Source organism: Pestalotiopsis fici, assembly GCF_000516985.1.
Source record: "Pestalotiopsis fici W106-1 unplaced genomic scaffold PFICI_Scf_3, whole genome shotgun sequence".
NCBI lineage: Eukaryota > Fungi > Ascomycota > Sordariomycetes > Amphisphaeriales > Sporocadaceae > Pestalotiopsis > Pestalotiopsis fici.
Genome location: NW_006917093.1, coordinates 4778483 through 4792689, shown reverse-complemented (window position 1 = coordinate 4792689; position 14207 = coordinate 4778483). Strand labels below are relative to the sequence as shown.

At 50.0% G+C, this 14207-nt stretch overlaps 5 protein-coding genes across 5 annotated transcripts; 3 read left to right on the top strand and 2 right to left on the bottom strand.

Annotated features, from left to right (window-relative positions):
* Window positions 1-779: 779 nt before the first annotated feature.
* On the bottom strand, window positions 780-1618 carry PFICI_05588 (40S ribosomal protein S19; the record flags this gene model as incomplete). The annotated part of the gene is made up of 4 exons (XM_007834169.1): window positions 780-955; window positions 1024-1203; window positions 1317-1380; window positions 1586-1618. The coding sequence occupies 4 exons, from the start codon at window positions 1616-1618 to the stop codon at window positions 780-782; spliced, it is 453 nt and encodes a 150-aa protein (XP_007832360.1).
* A 2184-nt stretch (window positions 1619-3802) lies between these two features.
* On the top strand, window positions 3803-5249 carry PFICI_05587 (uncharacterized protein; the record flags this gene model as incomplete). Its single annotated transcript, XM_007834168.1, has 2 exons — window positions 3803-3855; window positions 3920-5249. 2 exons carry the CDS (start codon window positions 3803-3805, stop codon window positions 5247-5249), a joined length of 1383 nt encoding a protein of 460 aa, XP_007832359.1.
* Window positions 5250-5800: 551 nt separating this feature from the next.
* Window positions 5801-6184, bottom strand: PFICI_05586 (Thioredoxin-like protein; the record flags this gene model as incomplete). Its single annotated transcript, XM_007834167.1, has 1 exon — window positions 5801-6184. One exon carries the CDS (start codon window positions 6182-6184, stop codon window positions 5801-5803), a length of 384 nt encoding a protein of 127 aa, XP_007832358.1.
* Window positions 6185-8558: 2374 nt separating this feature from the next.
* Window positions 8559-8750, top strand: PFICI_05585 (uncharacterized protein; the record flags this gene model as incomplete). Its single annotated transcript, XM_007834166.1, has 1 exon — window positions 8559-8750. One exon carries the CDS (start codon window positions 8559-8561, stop codon window positions 8748-8750), a length of 192 nt encoding a protein of 63 aa, XP_007832357.1.
* A 916-nt stretch (window positions 8751-9666) lies between these two features.
* On the top strand, window positions 9667-11467 carry PFICI_05584 (uncharacterized protein; the record flags this gene model as incomplete). Its single annotated transcript, XM_007834165.1, has 2 exons — window positions 9667-10570; window positions 10623-11467. 2 exons carry the CDS (start codon window positions 9667-9669, stop codon window positions 11465-11467), a joined length of 1749 nt encoding a protein of 582 aa, XP_007832356.1.
* Window positions 11468-14207: the final 2740 nt, after the last annotated feature.

Sequence of the window (14207 nt, the reverse complement as noted above, 5' to 3'; positions counted from 1 at the left end):
AAGAGAGAAAGGAGCAGGAAACAATGAAGTCTCCAGGTCTCATATAGCAAATTAGTCAAAACCGAACTCTTTCTAAACTTCAGATTTGACATGTGCATATTGGAGAGTGTGTATCGCAGGAGGTGGCTGTCCAGCAGATCCAATGTACTCGAGGATGCCATTCTAAGGCAAAAATCGTTCGCCCTTGAGTTTCAGTCACCTCGAAAATTCCACGATGGATTGTGAAAACTGTTCAACACAGACATATATCTTGGTTCGCCAGTCTTGTCAGTGCGCCACCTTGGGTCTTCTATCCTACCAGGTTGTTGCTCAGCACGCCGAGGCAGAACTCTCTGCTTGTGATCTACGCGTCTGTAAAGCTCAGTACTAACTGTGACAATCGTGACGTTCATGGGCTTTGGGTATAAAGGCGACAGACGGAGTCTGGCATGCGTCACGATGGTCTCATTTGGTCAAGTTGTGCTCAGATAAGCCTGACTCGGGCTACATCAGGTATGTTCAAAGGACCTCTCTGATTACATGACAAGACCCTATCATAGAGGAATAGAGGAACGGCTTCCAACCGATATGTACAGGTTACCTCATCATCACGATCGGCCGGACACTGTCGGTGCGCAAAGCATCATCTCATGGTGTTCAGGAAGCCTCATGAATTGGTCAATCAGAATGTCAAAGCCATTTTCAGACGCCGAACCCTATGCAGTAACCTGAACCAACCCATATTTCCCCTTTGGTGCCGTATCGGATATCATAACTCTTGTCTTGGAAGAAAAGCACATTTACTCCTCATCCTCCTCCTCGTCCTCCTCGACGACGGTCTGGGCAATACGGTCCAGATCACGCTGGCCGGACTGAGTGATGCGGCGGCCACCCTTCTCCTCGTCCTGCTCAAGGACACCGATCTTCTCAAGGGACTGGAAGATCTTGCGGTCAACGCTGCCAGAGGCATCGACGTCTGGAAGTATTTGATTAGCATGCAGTTCCTTCAATGACCAAAGAGGCCTTGTACTCTGGGAAACTTACGGTGGCTGGGGCGGACACCACGGTTCTTGGCGGTACCGTGGACGCGGCGGAGACGGCCAACACCGACGGTCTTGCGGAGGTAGACGTGGCGGGCGACAGAGGCGGCGCGGACGTAGTACCAGTCAACGTTCTGGGGAGGAAGCTCGCGGGAAGGACCGGTCTTGACAGTGTCGACCCAACCTAGTCAGAGCCAAGTCAGCATACCATATCGTCGATGATTGCGCAGATTGACGAGGCTGTAGATGCATATAGAAGCATCGTCGCCAAAGTTAACAAAGAAGTTTGCTACTTACCGGGGATGGGCAGCTTGCCCTGACGCTTCAAGAAGCTGGCGTAAGCCTCGATGAACTTCTGAGCCTGCAGTCACAAACCACATATCAGCATGATTCCGTCACAAGAGTCTTTCGACCCCTCGCGCCTGCTCCATATGTATCTTCTTTGCGATGACCCATTTCGAGGTCGCCCAAGTATTGTGCTTTGGTATATTTATCGCTCGATCTTTTTTGATCTCTTTGGAGGCCGGCTCTCAGGGGTCGATGGAGAGTCTGATGATGGCACCTACATCGACATCGCGGACAGAAATGCCTCCAGTCATTTTGGCGGTATTGGGTTGGTTGGTTGACGTGGGGAAAATGACTGTGGTTTGCTGGGCTGGGCGTTGGGCGTGTGGTGTTCAGAGGATCGAGGCCAGGCTCAAGTTCGCAGATGGTACTATCTTGGAGATTTTCAGTGGATGCGATTTGCTTGGCTTGAGGGTTTTCGTGCCCTCAGAAATTTCGTGGGGCTCGAGGGCGGTGCACGGATCTTTTTAGCCACAATTTGCTTATCTTATCGAGCGGTCCACTCTTTAGACCATACACCATACCTAGACATGGAGTGCTTTCATAGTCCAAGGATGAGAACATTGAAGCGCTGCACGCCATTGAATAGAGTACGTATCCTAGAGTTTATGTAACTACAAATAATGAAATCTTGCTTGGGAATGAAGAGAAACCATTGACCGAAAAATCTAATCCATGAGGTCTGGAAGCAAATCTTGTTTAGAGAAGATTTCATTCAAAAGACTTTCGGGGTCATTCCCTCGAGGAATGTTTCTCACCCGAGGCACTTGTATAGAGTATTATAATGCTACCAACCAATCCCCTCTATTGCTCATAAAGTTGTATCGGAAATATGTGGTACCTGGATGGAGCGAGGTAAACTTGAATGATCTTCATATGCGATGCTCATTGGATATCCCGAGTGAATCGAAGAAGTGTTTAGGATGGAAGAGAAGCAGCCAGAATGGCATGCCATGAATCTGGTGACCATTGTTACTCCAACCGCCTCACTAGATTACAGATGATATACAATCAGCTATATTCCAATACTCGGTGACACAGCTACTCAGAGAAAGGCAAGCAAACAATCTGAATATTTGTCGCATCGTCGCACTTATTGCTATATGTCGATGCTATATAACAGATTAACTACCAGTGTGCATAGTGGACCTAAGTATTGGCGGACCTCACGCTCGCACATCAAACAGGCGGCACGAATTCATCAGTTCATCCCGCCGAGTATGTCGTTTCTGATCTTATTAGGGAGTTTGAAACATAGTAACAAAAACATTTACTCAAGGACAAAATCGACGATCGCATCCGGGTCAAAGCTGAAGTGTATACAGTGCAGTAGTGGAGTCTCGCGAATCCTTGTGTCCTACCATGATAACTGTTGTTAGTTTGGTGTCTTTCAACAACCAATCAGCAAACCCAACCGGGCGAGGTGTCATAGTATAGTGGTCAGTACATCACGTTGTGGAGTGATTAATCACCCACGACCACGGGCACTTCCGTGAAGACCCCGGTTCGATTCCGGGTGACGCCAATTCTTTTTTCCTTCTTTTCGGCCTGGGCATGCATGCATCTTGAGTTGAAGACAATTAGTATAACGCTGCTATATGCTTGTGGTTTTTTGCTCATTCTTGCATTTCCTTGTTTATTATTCCCTCGCGCCATGCTATAATACAATCTTTCGTTAAATTTACTTTTAAAATAATAATGCATCCGATATGCGCATGCGACATTTTTCTAAGACCAAACAGTGGTTGACGACGACAGGCAGCATATTAAGTGGTTTACTCTCGCCGAGTACCGTGCCCTGAGCACTGAACGGTGTCCTTGGTCGGAGTACTTATGGAATGTTATCAAGGTTGTCAAATTACTCCCTAGCTTACCAATTTTATCACTGGCCTGCAAAAATCAACTTGCTCGGAGAACGGCTCTGTCATCCTCTTCTCTATCAAAGTAAACCTCTCGTATCGGAGCAAGAAAGTCGTGGATCGCCGTATTCTCCATTGTCGTAGCTCCGAGCTCGATTGCAAATCCCGTTTCGCCTATGTTCGGCACTAATGCCAGGTCCCAGGGAAAAGGAGATTTGCCGCTAATTTCTAGCGCTGTGATACGCCGCGTGCACATCGCCAAGAAACATTCCACTCAAGAGCCCCGGACGAGCCCACGTGCGCACAGTCAAAGTATACCTTGCGCATAGTAACACTGACCCCCGGGCATGGTGGTAGTAAGCACGTGGACAACAGCAGTACGGTTGCATCGTTCGCAGTCAACAGCACCCTGGTGATGGCGTTCAATAGCATTGAATGGCAGATTAACTGCTAGTCATCATGGGGGGTCGTGGGTTGCGGTATAAGTATTGCCGCAACCCTTGCGAATGAAAATATGTGGTCAGCTTGAGTGAACGTCCGAATAGGTCGCGTGCACATCTTTGGAGCAGATTTGTAGCAATGGCGTCGAAACTCTCTGTCGTCGCCGGACTGGCGTCGTTGATTGCTTGCTCGTGAGTGGGCGACTTTTCATCATCATGCCATTTCGGGACATCTAGAAAACTAACAGCTATGCAGACAGGCAGCCTGTGCCAGTAATTGCGACTCTGTTGAGGCGGGATACCAGTGCAGCCCAGAGATATCGCAGAATTGGGGCCAGTATTCGCCTTATTTCACAGTGCCTTCGGAGATAGATGCCAGCATCCCCGAGACTTGTGAGATCACATTCGTGCAGATGCTGTCTCGTCACGGCGCACGCGATCCAACAGCCAGCAAAACGGCAAAGTACAATGCCACCATCCAGGCGATACAGTCATCGACAACGTCGTATGGTGCTGGTTATGAGTTTATTGCAGACTACGAATACACATTGGGAGCTGACCAGCTCACTACCTTTGGCCAGCAAGAGCTCGTCAATGCTGGCATGAAGTTCTTCCAAAGATATGAACAAATGACCCGCGATACAACACCTTGGTTCCGGTCGTCTGGAGAGGAGAGAGTAGTTGAATCGGCTTTGAACTGGACGCAAGGATTTCACCAAGCACGCTTGGCTTCCGGCGGCAGCAGCTCAGACGGTTACCCTTGGGATATCCTGACCATCTCCGAGGACGAGGGTGTCAATAACACGCTTAGTCACAGCCTGTGCACTGCCTTTGAGGATGGCCCGGATAGTGAGATCAAGGATGATGCTCGAGCAAGCTGGACGGCCGTGTTCCTGCCCAACATCACGGCACGTCTGAATGCAAACCTGGTCGGGGCAAATATCACAGCCGATCAGACCATCTATATCATGGACCTCTGCCCCTTCAATACAGTGGCCAACTCGGCAGGAAACATCTCCGAGTGGTGCTCGCTCTTCACTACCGAGGAGTGGGAGCAGTACGGCTACTACAACACCCTTGACAAGTACTACGGCTATGGCTACGGCAACCCTCTCGGCCCTACTCAGGGCGTCGGCTTCACCAACGAGCTGATTGCGCGACTGACCAACACCAGCGTGCAAGATCACACGAGCACCAACACAACCTTGGACAGCTCCTCTGCCACCTTTCCGCTGGGACTGCCCCTGTACGCCGACTTCTCGCACGACAATGACATGACGACCATCTTTAGCGCCATGGGCCTCTACAACGCCACAGCGGCGCTGTCCAACGTCACGGTCGAGACGACGGCCGAGACCAACGGCTTCAGCGCCAGCTGGCTCGTGCCGTTTGCCGCCAGAATGTACGTCGAAAAGATGACCTGCGCCGGCGTCGATGAGGAGCTTGTCCGCGTCCTGGTCAATGACCGGGTCATCCCGCTCGAGACTTGCGGTGCTGACGAGCTGGGCCGCTGCGGGCTCGATGCATTTGTCTCCAGCCTGACCTTTGCGCAGAGTGGCGGGTTCTGGGATCAATGTTTTGTATAAAAAAAATCAGATCACGTAGGACATGTGCTATTCACGCAAAAGTTTATAATCAATCTTTGAAGATTCTTCTATTTAATATAAAGTCGGAGCGTCCGCTGCTCTATATATCATTGCATACACTCCAGCCGTAAAGGTCACCACTTCAAACCAATCAAGATTATCTCTTGGCGTCCTCGGTTGATCCGGTCGTATAAGCCGCGTCAAATGGTCGTTGGATGAGAGCATGTAAAGGCCTTTTTTGATCATCAGGCGTTCTTTGCATGGCGTGTCCCTGGCGAGAAAAGAATGAGAACGAGGCTGCTTTTCGGTTGTCGACTTAACGGCTTCCCAATCTTGATCCCAGTCTTGATAATGAGATGTGGCTGAAATAATCTCTGTTCCCTGCTCCTTGCTTGGTGCGGGATAATAATTTGCAAAACGTTGCAAGAGTTGTGAGTTTGGTGTTGTGGGTATACTGATTGAATGAAAACCGTTCCCCGAATAGGACTCCGAGCTACGCCATGCTGATCGTGTTCGTCGAAAGTGGTCGTGAAAAAATCGCGGGCGCTGGCTTATGCCTTTCCAGCCTCGGCAGCCCTCTTCTGCGCCAGACCGCCCAGCTTTTCGGCAGCGGCCATCAAGGCCCGCGGGTCAGCGCCCTGGACCTTGGCCTGGCCGTGGACAGCGACCTGCTTGCCCTCCTTGAAGAACATGAACGTGGGCATGGCGGTGATGCCGTAGGCGCGGGCAACGTCCTGTGCATGGTCCACATTCACCTTGGCAAAGGCCAGCTGGCCGGGGACGCTGTGCTGCTCGGCCAGCTTTTGCCATATGGGCGCGATCTGCTTGCACGGCGGGCACCAGTCGGCGAAGAAGTCGACGGCGACATATGTGGTGCTGGAAAAGAGGGCCTGCAGCTCGGGCAGCGATGAGGGGTGCTTGACCTTGTCCGCCATTTTCTCTCCCTTTTTCTCTGTCCCGCCTATAAACTGCTGTGTTTGAATGCTATTTTCTGATCACGTCGGGTAGGATTTTCTTCTGGGAAAGAAGAGGATAGAATTTTGTGAGTACGCGTCGAGAGTCTGCGGCTCGAGATATGTAAGTGTTTGATTTACGACTACGAAATATAAAAATTGAGTGGAGAGATTTGACTCCAAATAACCTCTCTGGGGGGTAATTCGATGACTGACGATGAATTTCGCAAAAGCTGACTAAAGGAAACACTATGCCCAATGTGGCGGTGCTGGTTCGTGATGACAATGGAATGTGGCGCAACTGCCAGGACAATCTAGGTCGTTCCAGGTAGTGATGAATGCTTACTTTTCATTTTGGAATTCCAAATCTTCTCGTATCCTGCTCAGAATCCTGATTTTCTGAATAAATTTGATGAAAAGAACTGCCTCCCCTTCCGAGTGGTAGCATGGCCAAATAGCATGTACTTGAGCTAAAGCTAAGCACCTAGGTTAGGTGCCATATAGCAATGGCTGTCAAAAGTGTGTTCCATATTGAGCTTACAGCTGCGATTCGCCAGTTGACAAGCTGTAAATGTCAAATACATGTGGGAGTCCTGGGCAAAGTCTTGAGACTATCCGCGAATTCCAAAGTAATCTGAAGGACTTTTGGACCCAACATGGTAATGTAGAGGAACAGAGGAGGGGCAGGTTGATGACATTCGTCACACTAGTGAAAACACCACCAATCAACGATAGCTTCTTCTGTATGTTCCACATCATGGCATTTTGACACACATGGCTTCAGACGACTGCCAAATAGCCATGAGCTTTTGATCATCTTCACTAATCATGCTATTGTGTCTTCAAATATCCATTGACTTGGCAGTATCTCTAATTTTTGGCTATTGGCAGTGAAGCCATCATCATGAGCAACATTGCGGTTATCCGGCAAGTGTCTAGTTTCTCGTCGAGTTTGATGCTTGAAGATGAAGCGCTTCAGGGTCACGCGACAGGCATAGATGTGTGCACCCATCATGCATACTGACGGCTGTTGCCGAATAGCCTCATCGCTCCAGCAATCCTCTCGAGTGGTTCATCACGACACAGGGCCTTGCATGTTTCTCAGTCCCGCCCTTGACAGCAGCCACTTACACCAAGCCAAGTAGAAGCCAAGCCAACCCGGCAATCGAGGAAGCCGTCCCCAGCATGCTACGTTGCTAGCTTATACAAAAGCTTGACTGGGTTTCGAGACCCGGAATTTCTCTTCCCTTCTGTGCAGACGACTTTTTGTTCACGAGACGCCCAGAGGGGACAAGACAAGCCTCGATTTCCAGGAGGATGTACGCCAAGAAGTGAGCTGCTTCAACCATAGGCAAAGGCCTGTTGAGCCTGTGCGGTTCATATCTGCGGGAGATCTCGAGACGCCCGTGAGCTGCACTGGGTTTCTGCCGTATTTCCGAAAAGATCGTAACCCCCTTTGGAGGTTCCTCTAGGCCCATGGAACATGCTAATCGCCTTTTCGGCAATTTTTGAGAACAACTTTGCTGGATTTCTAGTAACAGTCTTGTTCAGGATCGACCACCCCTGGCGCCTGGCACCGTGCACCCACATTGAAAATCTGCCTTGGGAAGTGACAGGGTCCTCGACGCTAAACTGCAAGTCGAAACCTGCCCCTTGGGGCCACGGTTTATACGAGTCTCAGTGCTAATCCACCTGACTTTCTAGCGCACCGATTCTATGCTACCTTGACCTTTCTGACCTTGAGCCTTCTTGTTTACATGCACTTTTTCCCTCCTGACATTCGATTTTGCTTCAAATTTCAATCTGTCATCTCTCATCGCAAGTCCGACCATGAAGCACTCGTGAGGGGGATTGAGCTCAGGCCATGTGTTCAGAGTCAAGAGAACTCTCGATCTGCCCGGGTTTGGAGAAGAGGAAGATCACGTGTCTTCATTCGCCTGGGTTTGGTAGCTGCTGTTACTTGTAGGAGGAGGAGGTATTGACTTCCATTGTTTCTTCGGAACTTACGCCGTGCTCGAAATGGACAAACTTGTATGATGTTCCGGATCCACGGCCGACAAGAAGTAAACACTGCTTGATTCTCATCGACTACTGGCCCTCTATTCAGCACGGTAACTTATACATTGTATTATACAATGGTGCCGAATCCATGGAGAAGGAGGCTCTTTCTGTTGGAGTGTTCGACAGCAGCAGGGGCCAGGTTTCCAGCAATCAGACCTGGGGTCAAGACAGGGGCACTGCCGGTATAGCGCCGCTTGCTGCCGACCTGCAGCGATGAAACCCTTGGCCCGCCCACTAACCCCGGCGCTGAGACAATTGACCCTGGTCAGATCTGTCTCATGCTCGACGACATGTCATGCAAGACACGCAAAAGTCGCAGGCTGTGGACGGACTGAACGACTTCACCACGTACCACCGAGCCCCAAAGCCGACGCCGCGCAGCACAACCAGCACTGCCAGCACCGCCAATCTATTCCACAGTGGCACGCACTCCCTCTTCTTCCAAGTCTTCGATGGATTGACCGCTGGCTTCCCTGGAACTGGGTAGTGAACCCTTGCTGCACCACTCGGACCCTCATCTAAGTCACACCTCTCGCGGGGCAGATCTCCAACGGCGCTACCTAATATGCCTAGTGTATAGAGTGGTCCAACGCTCAATTCAGGACGGACCCATCTGGACGAGAGCCGCAAGTATCTCTGTTGTCGCCGGGAGCCAGCGCGGCGTAAGAAATCTCGTGCCTTCTACCAATGTCCTGTGGACTTTCCTCAAGTCATGATGAGGCATCTTGTTGCCCGTCTCTCCTCCAAGAATAACAACAAACCTCTCTGGAACAAATGACATTGGACGAACTAGACTATTCTATACAGTTAATGGTAAACGCATTGCTAGACGTCCAACACCAGGAACAAAGCCGAGGAGAACATGGATCTTTCTGAATATCGTGGCATGCAAAGAACCCCCCCGGTCCCAGCTTGCCTCGGAGGCATTGCTACACAGACTTCTTGGGAAGGTGGCTCTCGAGGTGCACGGTCTTGAAGTCAAGGCCTGGCCCCTTGTTGCAGACTGCGTAGGTTGATTTCATGCTCTCCAAGCTTCCGGCCGGGGAATTGGCAGAGATCATTACCACTTCTGATACTCGGTCCCCTACCCTCTTTTCTCCCACTTCCCTTCTTCTCCCACACCCTTACTCATCCTTTTCGTTCAGTTCTTCCAAGGCAGGCCCTCATTGTTCTGCTTTTCTCTCAATCCACATTAAACTCTGGGCTGGTCTCAATTCTGCAACAGTACTCCTATTCGGCCCGCCTTTACACAGGTTTTACGGTTTTCTCTACTTTTTAATATTATACGCAGGCGTTTAAGATCAACGACTATCAGCTTTCGGTCATGTTTAGGAATCACTAGGCGGCAACTACAATTACAGCGTTGCGGCGCATGTGGCCACGGCATGATTGAGGGTGAAGAAATGGCACCATCCAAACCTAGGCGAGCGGTTCTGGATCGTGGGTCGGACGTGAAAGCGGAAGTTCTCTCGGCGGCAACTCTGAAAGATCGCAACGATAAAGGTCAGCAAAATGACGACTCATCTGGCATCAAGAAATCTCGCGACGGTGGCAGCGATGACAGCGACAAGGGTAGCGATGGCAAGGGCAAGGGCAACGGAGGAGGCAATGGGGGCAGTGACAAGAATAAGGGCAACAACAAGAGCCAAGATGATGGCAGCAAAGACAGCAACAAGGATGGAGGCGGCAGTAATAACGACCACAGCGGCAGTAAAGACGGCGGCAGCAATAACAATAATAATAACAACAAGGGTAGCGGGGACGAGTCAACGACGATTAGTGTCGTGACGGCCACCATTGCCACAGAAGTTCCTGCGGCTGCACCCCCGGCGACGACGCCTACTACCACGCCGACGCCGCTGCCCAGCCCACCTCCGACCACTTCAACCACATCGACCACATCAGTTCCCACCCCAGTCGCGTCAGTCGTCCAATCGACAAGTATAGTGACCTCGGTACAGATGGCAACTATGACCACTGTCATTCCTGTTTTGACTACCTTGCCCCCTATCACAATATCCAGTCAACCTAGGAAAGGTGTAGATGGGCCAGGGGCAGACTTTACACCCGCTCTTCCCGCTTTGGGAACATCGTCATCACTTGGTACAATCGCCTTTACTGCTACAGACGCCACCGCTACTGTCACCGCCACTGCTCTCGCGGACTCTCTCAACGATAACGACAACGGCGGCAATAATGACTCTGGCGGAAGTCGCAACGGAGGGAAGGACCGAGACGACAACAAGCCCCCACCCGGTGCGCTGGATCCCGCAGCAGAGCATGCCCTCATTGCTGTCGGATCAATTGGTAAGCATGACAGTCTGTGTATGACGATGAGAATGCGACTAACCCGTCATAGGCGCTTTTGTCTTGATTTGCTTTGTTGGCTGGATCATCTACCGCACCCTGAAAAAGTCAAGGCGTCGACGTGAGGAGTTTGGTGGAAACAACAACTTGATGAATAGACTGCCTTGGCGTAGGAATCAGGGCAACTCGGGTTGGGACAGCCAAAGCATGTTCATGAGGAATGATTTACCTCCGCCAATGTACGAAAAGGGGAGCCACAATTCCATGGAGGCGGCCGGATTCTATGGCGCCGACAAGATGTATCAGCAATCGAATCAGCCTCCGAGGCTGAGCCGCACGAATACGGCGACCTCACAGCGGAACATGCAGCCTCAATTGGCCCCCGGATCAGTCGTCATGATTCCTGCAGAGCAGTACATGGCAATGAGTCAAGCACAATCGCCCATTGGCAGCGACGTAAATAACACCATGAGGTCACGGATGCCGGACAACTTCTACAATCAGTCGGAGCTAGCCCGCCAACCATCTGACGCCTACGATCCGAACCGACGACAAGTAAACAGAGCAAGTGAACTCTCTTCTCTGTCGTCGGGCTTCGGAGACGGCGATATAATTATACCCGAGGAGTACCTCAACCCACCCCAGCCTGCTGCAACACAATTACGGCAGTCAAACAACTTCATCACTCGCTTTTCGTGGATGAGCCGCCGAGAAGCCGGTGATAGAGAAACAGTCTACACTACGACTAGCGAGGATCGGCCTGCGCGTTATCGGTCAGTTGGAAGCTGGGTCAATCAACAAACAGGACGTTTGAAGCGAGCAGATGAGAGGAGCCAGGAAGTCCCACCGGTTCCTGATCTGCCGCCCATCAACACGGATCAAGGAGGCATGAGGTGACCATCATAAGGAGAGTCTGGTTAGCATTCACGGTTTGAGTCGAGAGCAGCACATCTGCCGACTCCACAATTGTCATCGCCGGCGTCAAGCTCGGAAAGCAGAGGGGCGATGAGCGTAATGAAAAGCGTGCATAACTACATATCTTACTTAGCTGTACATACTGATATCTGTTCATCTCATTTGGTCTCATGCATCCAAAGCAAAGGAGGCCATCTTGAGTCTTGGTCATTATCCAATCTAGCAAACCTGGCGAATCTTTTTTTTTTTTTTAGCATGGCAAGGTGTTGGCACTGGGCAGAAAATATTTTCAAGTTGAACTCTAATGAGCGTTTTCTTTTCTACCTTCATAGCTTGATACTGCTGGGGTACTAATGAAGAAGGAAAAGGTCATTCATTATGCGCTCACAGTATTAAAATTCGAATCCATATAACTATTATTTTATCTGAGATTGCATCCAAAACCATTACTTTTCAAAATTTGAAGTTGAGAGCATCGTGTCGAGTCCATGCCGCCAGCCATATATCTCGTGGTGACCATCACTTGAGCTTCCTTCTTCCTCTCCCAATCTGAGGCACCATCGTGCTGAGGTAGACGAAGCTTTCTCCATCTCTTATGATCTAAATTGCGGAGGAATAGAGAGAGAAACAAGAAAACAAAAGTATCGATTTACCACAAATCAGCATTGAGCTACAAGCCGCAGCCACCCACATACACATACTGCCCGGATTTTCGTTCCAAGTAGCTTTTTCCCTTTCCATCACCTCCTATAATAGCTATATGCCGGGTTGGTGCTACGTCAGTTGGCCACGCGTTGGCCGCCACATTGAAACATGGGGGGAGCCCATTTTTGAGCCTCCGCCTCGCTGAGCCGCAAAAATTCGGTTCCGCAGTTTCCGTTATACTACAGCACTTTGGTGCCGGTTTTGTTTGTTATAGTTACCGATATTATAGTCCTGCGGTTCGATTCAATTGAATTTCTTCGGACAACGATTATACACAGTAGACATTTGCGCGTTACTCTGTTTGGTTTTGGCCAAAAGTGCTCTCCTCCATTGCTATATTACCAAAGGTAGCAGCGATTTATGCTGCGGCGACCTTGGACAGTAGTATGTCTCCAGCAGATCCGGCTTCCATGACAGCCTTGACTTCTGTATTGGACATCTTCTCAACCATCTCTGGCCAGGATCCTAAAATCAGACATGACCGAGATTCCTTCTTTTTCCTTTTTTTTTTTCGTTATTCTTCCCAAAAAAGAAAAAAAATCATATACCCACGACAGATTGCATGATATCGATGAAGAGTCTTCATACTTGTCCGGAAGGGATCTGTTAATTGGGTTTGTCCAGAAATCCAGTGACATGGTTATGTTTATATCTACCCGCTAGTTTCTATAGCTGTGCAACTCGCGACCTGGCGACAGGGTTGGCTTACACCTAGTCGAGGCCAAAGAGTGAAATGCTGGGAATATTGATAGCGAATGGCTGACTTGGCCGGCGGAGAATGAGAACCCTCATTGAGACATGAATCTAACCTAGATGAAAAGAAGGATATGCATAGTGTGCCCTCAATCAGATGGTGGAAAGAATACACGCGTGTGCATTTGGTATACATTGGGTGGGTTTCATAGAGCACCTGCGTTAAGACCCTGTGTGCTTTTACCAAGTGCATAGATTGCACGACCGTTGATGAGCAATATAGTTTCAATTCACTCAAGCTTGGTATTATGAATGCAGGGCCTCTTTCCGTTATACATGTGATTGGGGGGTCTTGGTGCTTCAACCGAACTTTTGAGTTATTGCTGCCCTCTATTGCACTACTTACTACCTCTGTAAACGCCGACAGCCATCTCACCTGGGGATTTACAGAGATCGATGCGATTGGGCGGGAAAGCTTGAGATCAATCGCCAACACAGCCACTGGTGGAAGTGCCCGCCCCCACCACCAAACAAGAAGCCAGAGACTAAAACTAGTGCTGTTCTATTCTTTCCTCAGTGCTTCTCTAGTGTAGGTATAGAGCTTTGGGCATTACGAACCTCTGTACGTACCGCCGAGAATTCCACGTTGGGACACGCCAATCAGTGGATCTTTTTCCAACGAGATTCTTTGCTGCCTTCTCCCGCAGCTCTCAGCGTGTGGCGCAGCACTCATGATCTGCAGTAGTACCATGTAACCCGTCCCACTACAGACAATACGTAATGCGGTGCAATCAGGGTAGCCGTAGCTGCAAAGGAACAGAAACCTGCTAAACTTTGATCGGGAACCCTCCCCTACCCGACTTACATTAGTGGATGTACAGAGGTGCATGCTCCCACTACGCTCCATTACTTTACCTAGTAAGCCCCAGACCCGCATGCTTGCAGTTGCAGGTCTTGGCCTTTGCCAGGCGCCTGTCTTGTCTCTCTCTTGTTTCTGCAATTCATGGACAATTGTCGTCATGTGGTTGCGCTGGAAAGGGAGAGTAAGAGGGGGAAAGGGGTGTATGTGTGTGTGTGCCAGGCTGCCACTTTTCTCATGGTGAGAAGATAGACAAGAGTTGTTTGCTTTTTGATTGCATTTGACGATCACTAGATCCTTTTCTGTTACCGCTAAAGAACAAACACATGCATTTGTTGATTGATCACTGCTGCAAATATACTCGGACTGGAACTGGGCCCAACTCGAGACTTGTCGCATGTAAACTCATTCGCTCACTCAACTCAGCCTTGCTCTCAGCTGACCGGGCATAGTCATCCGAGCCCG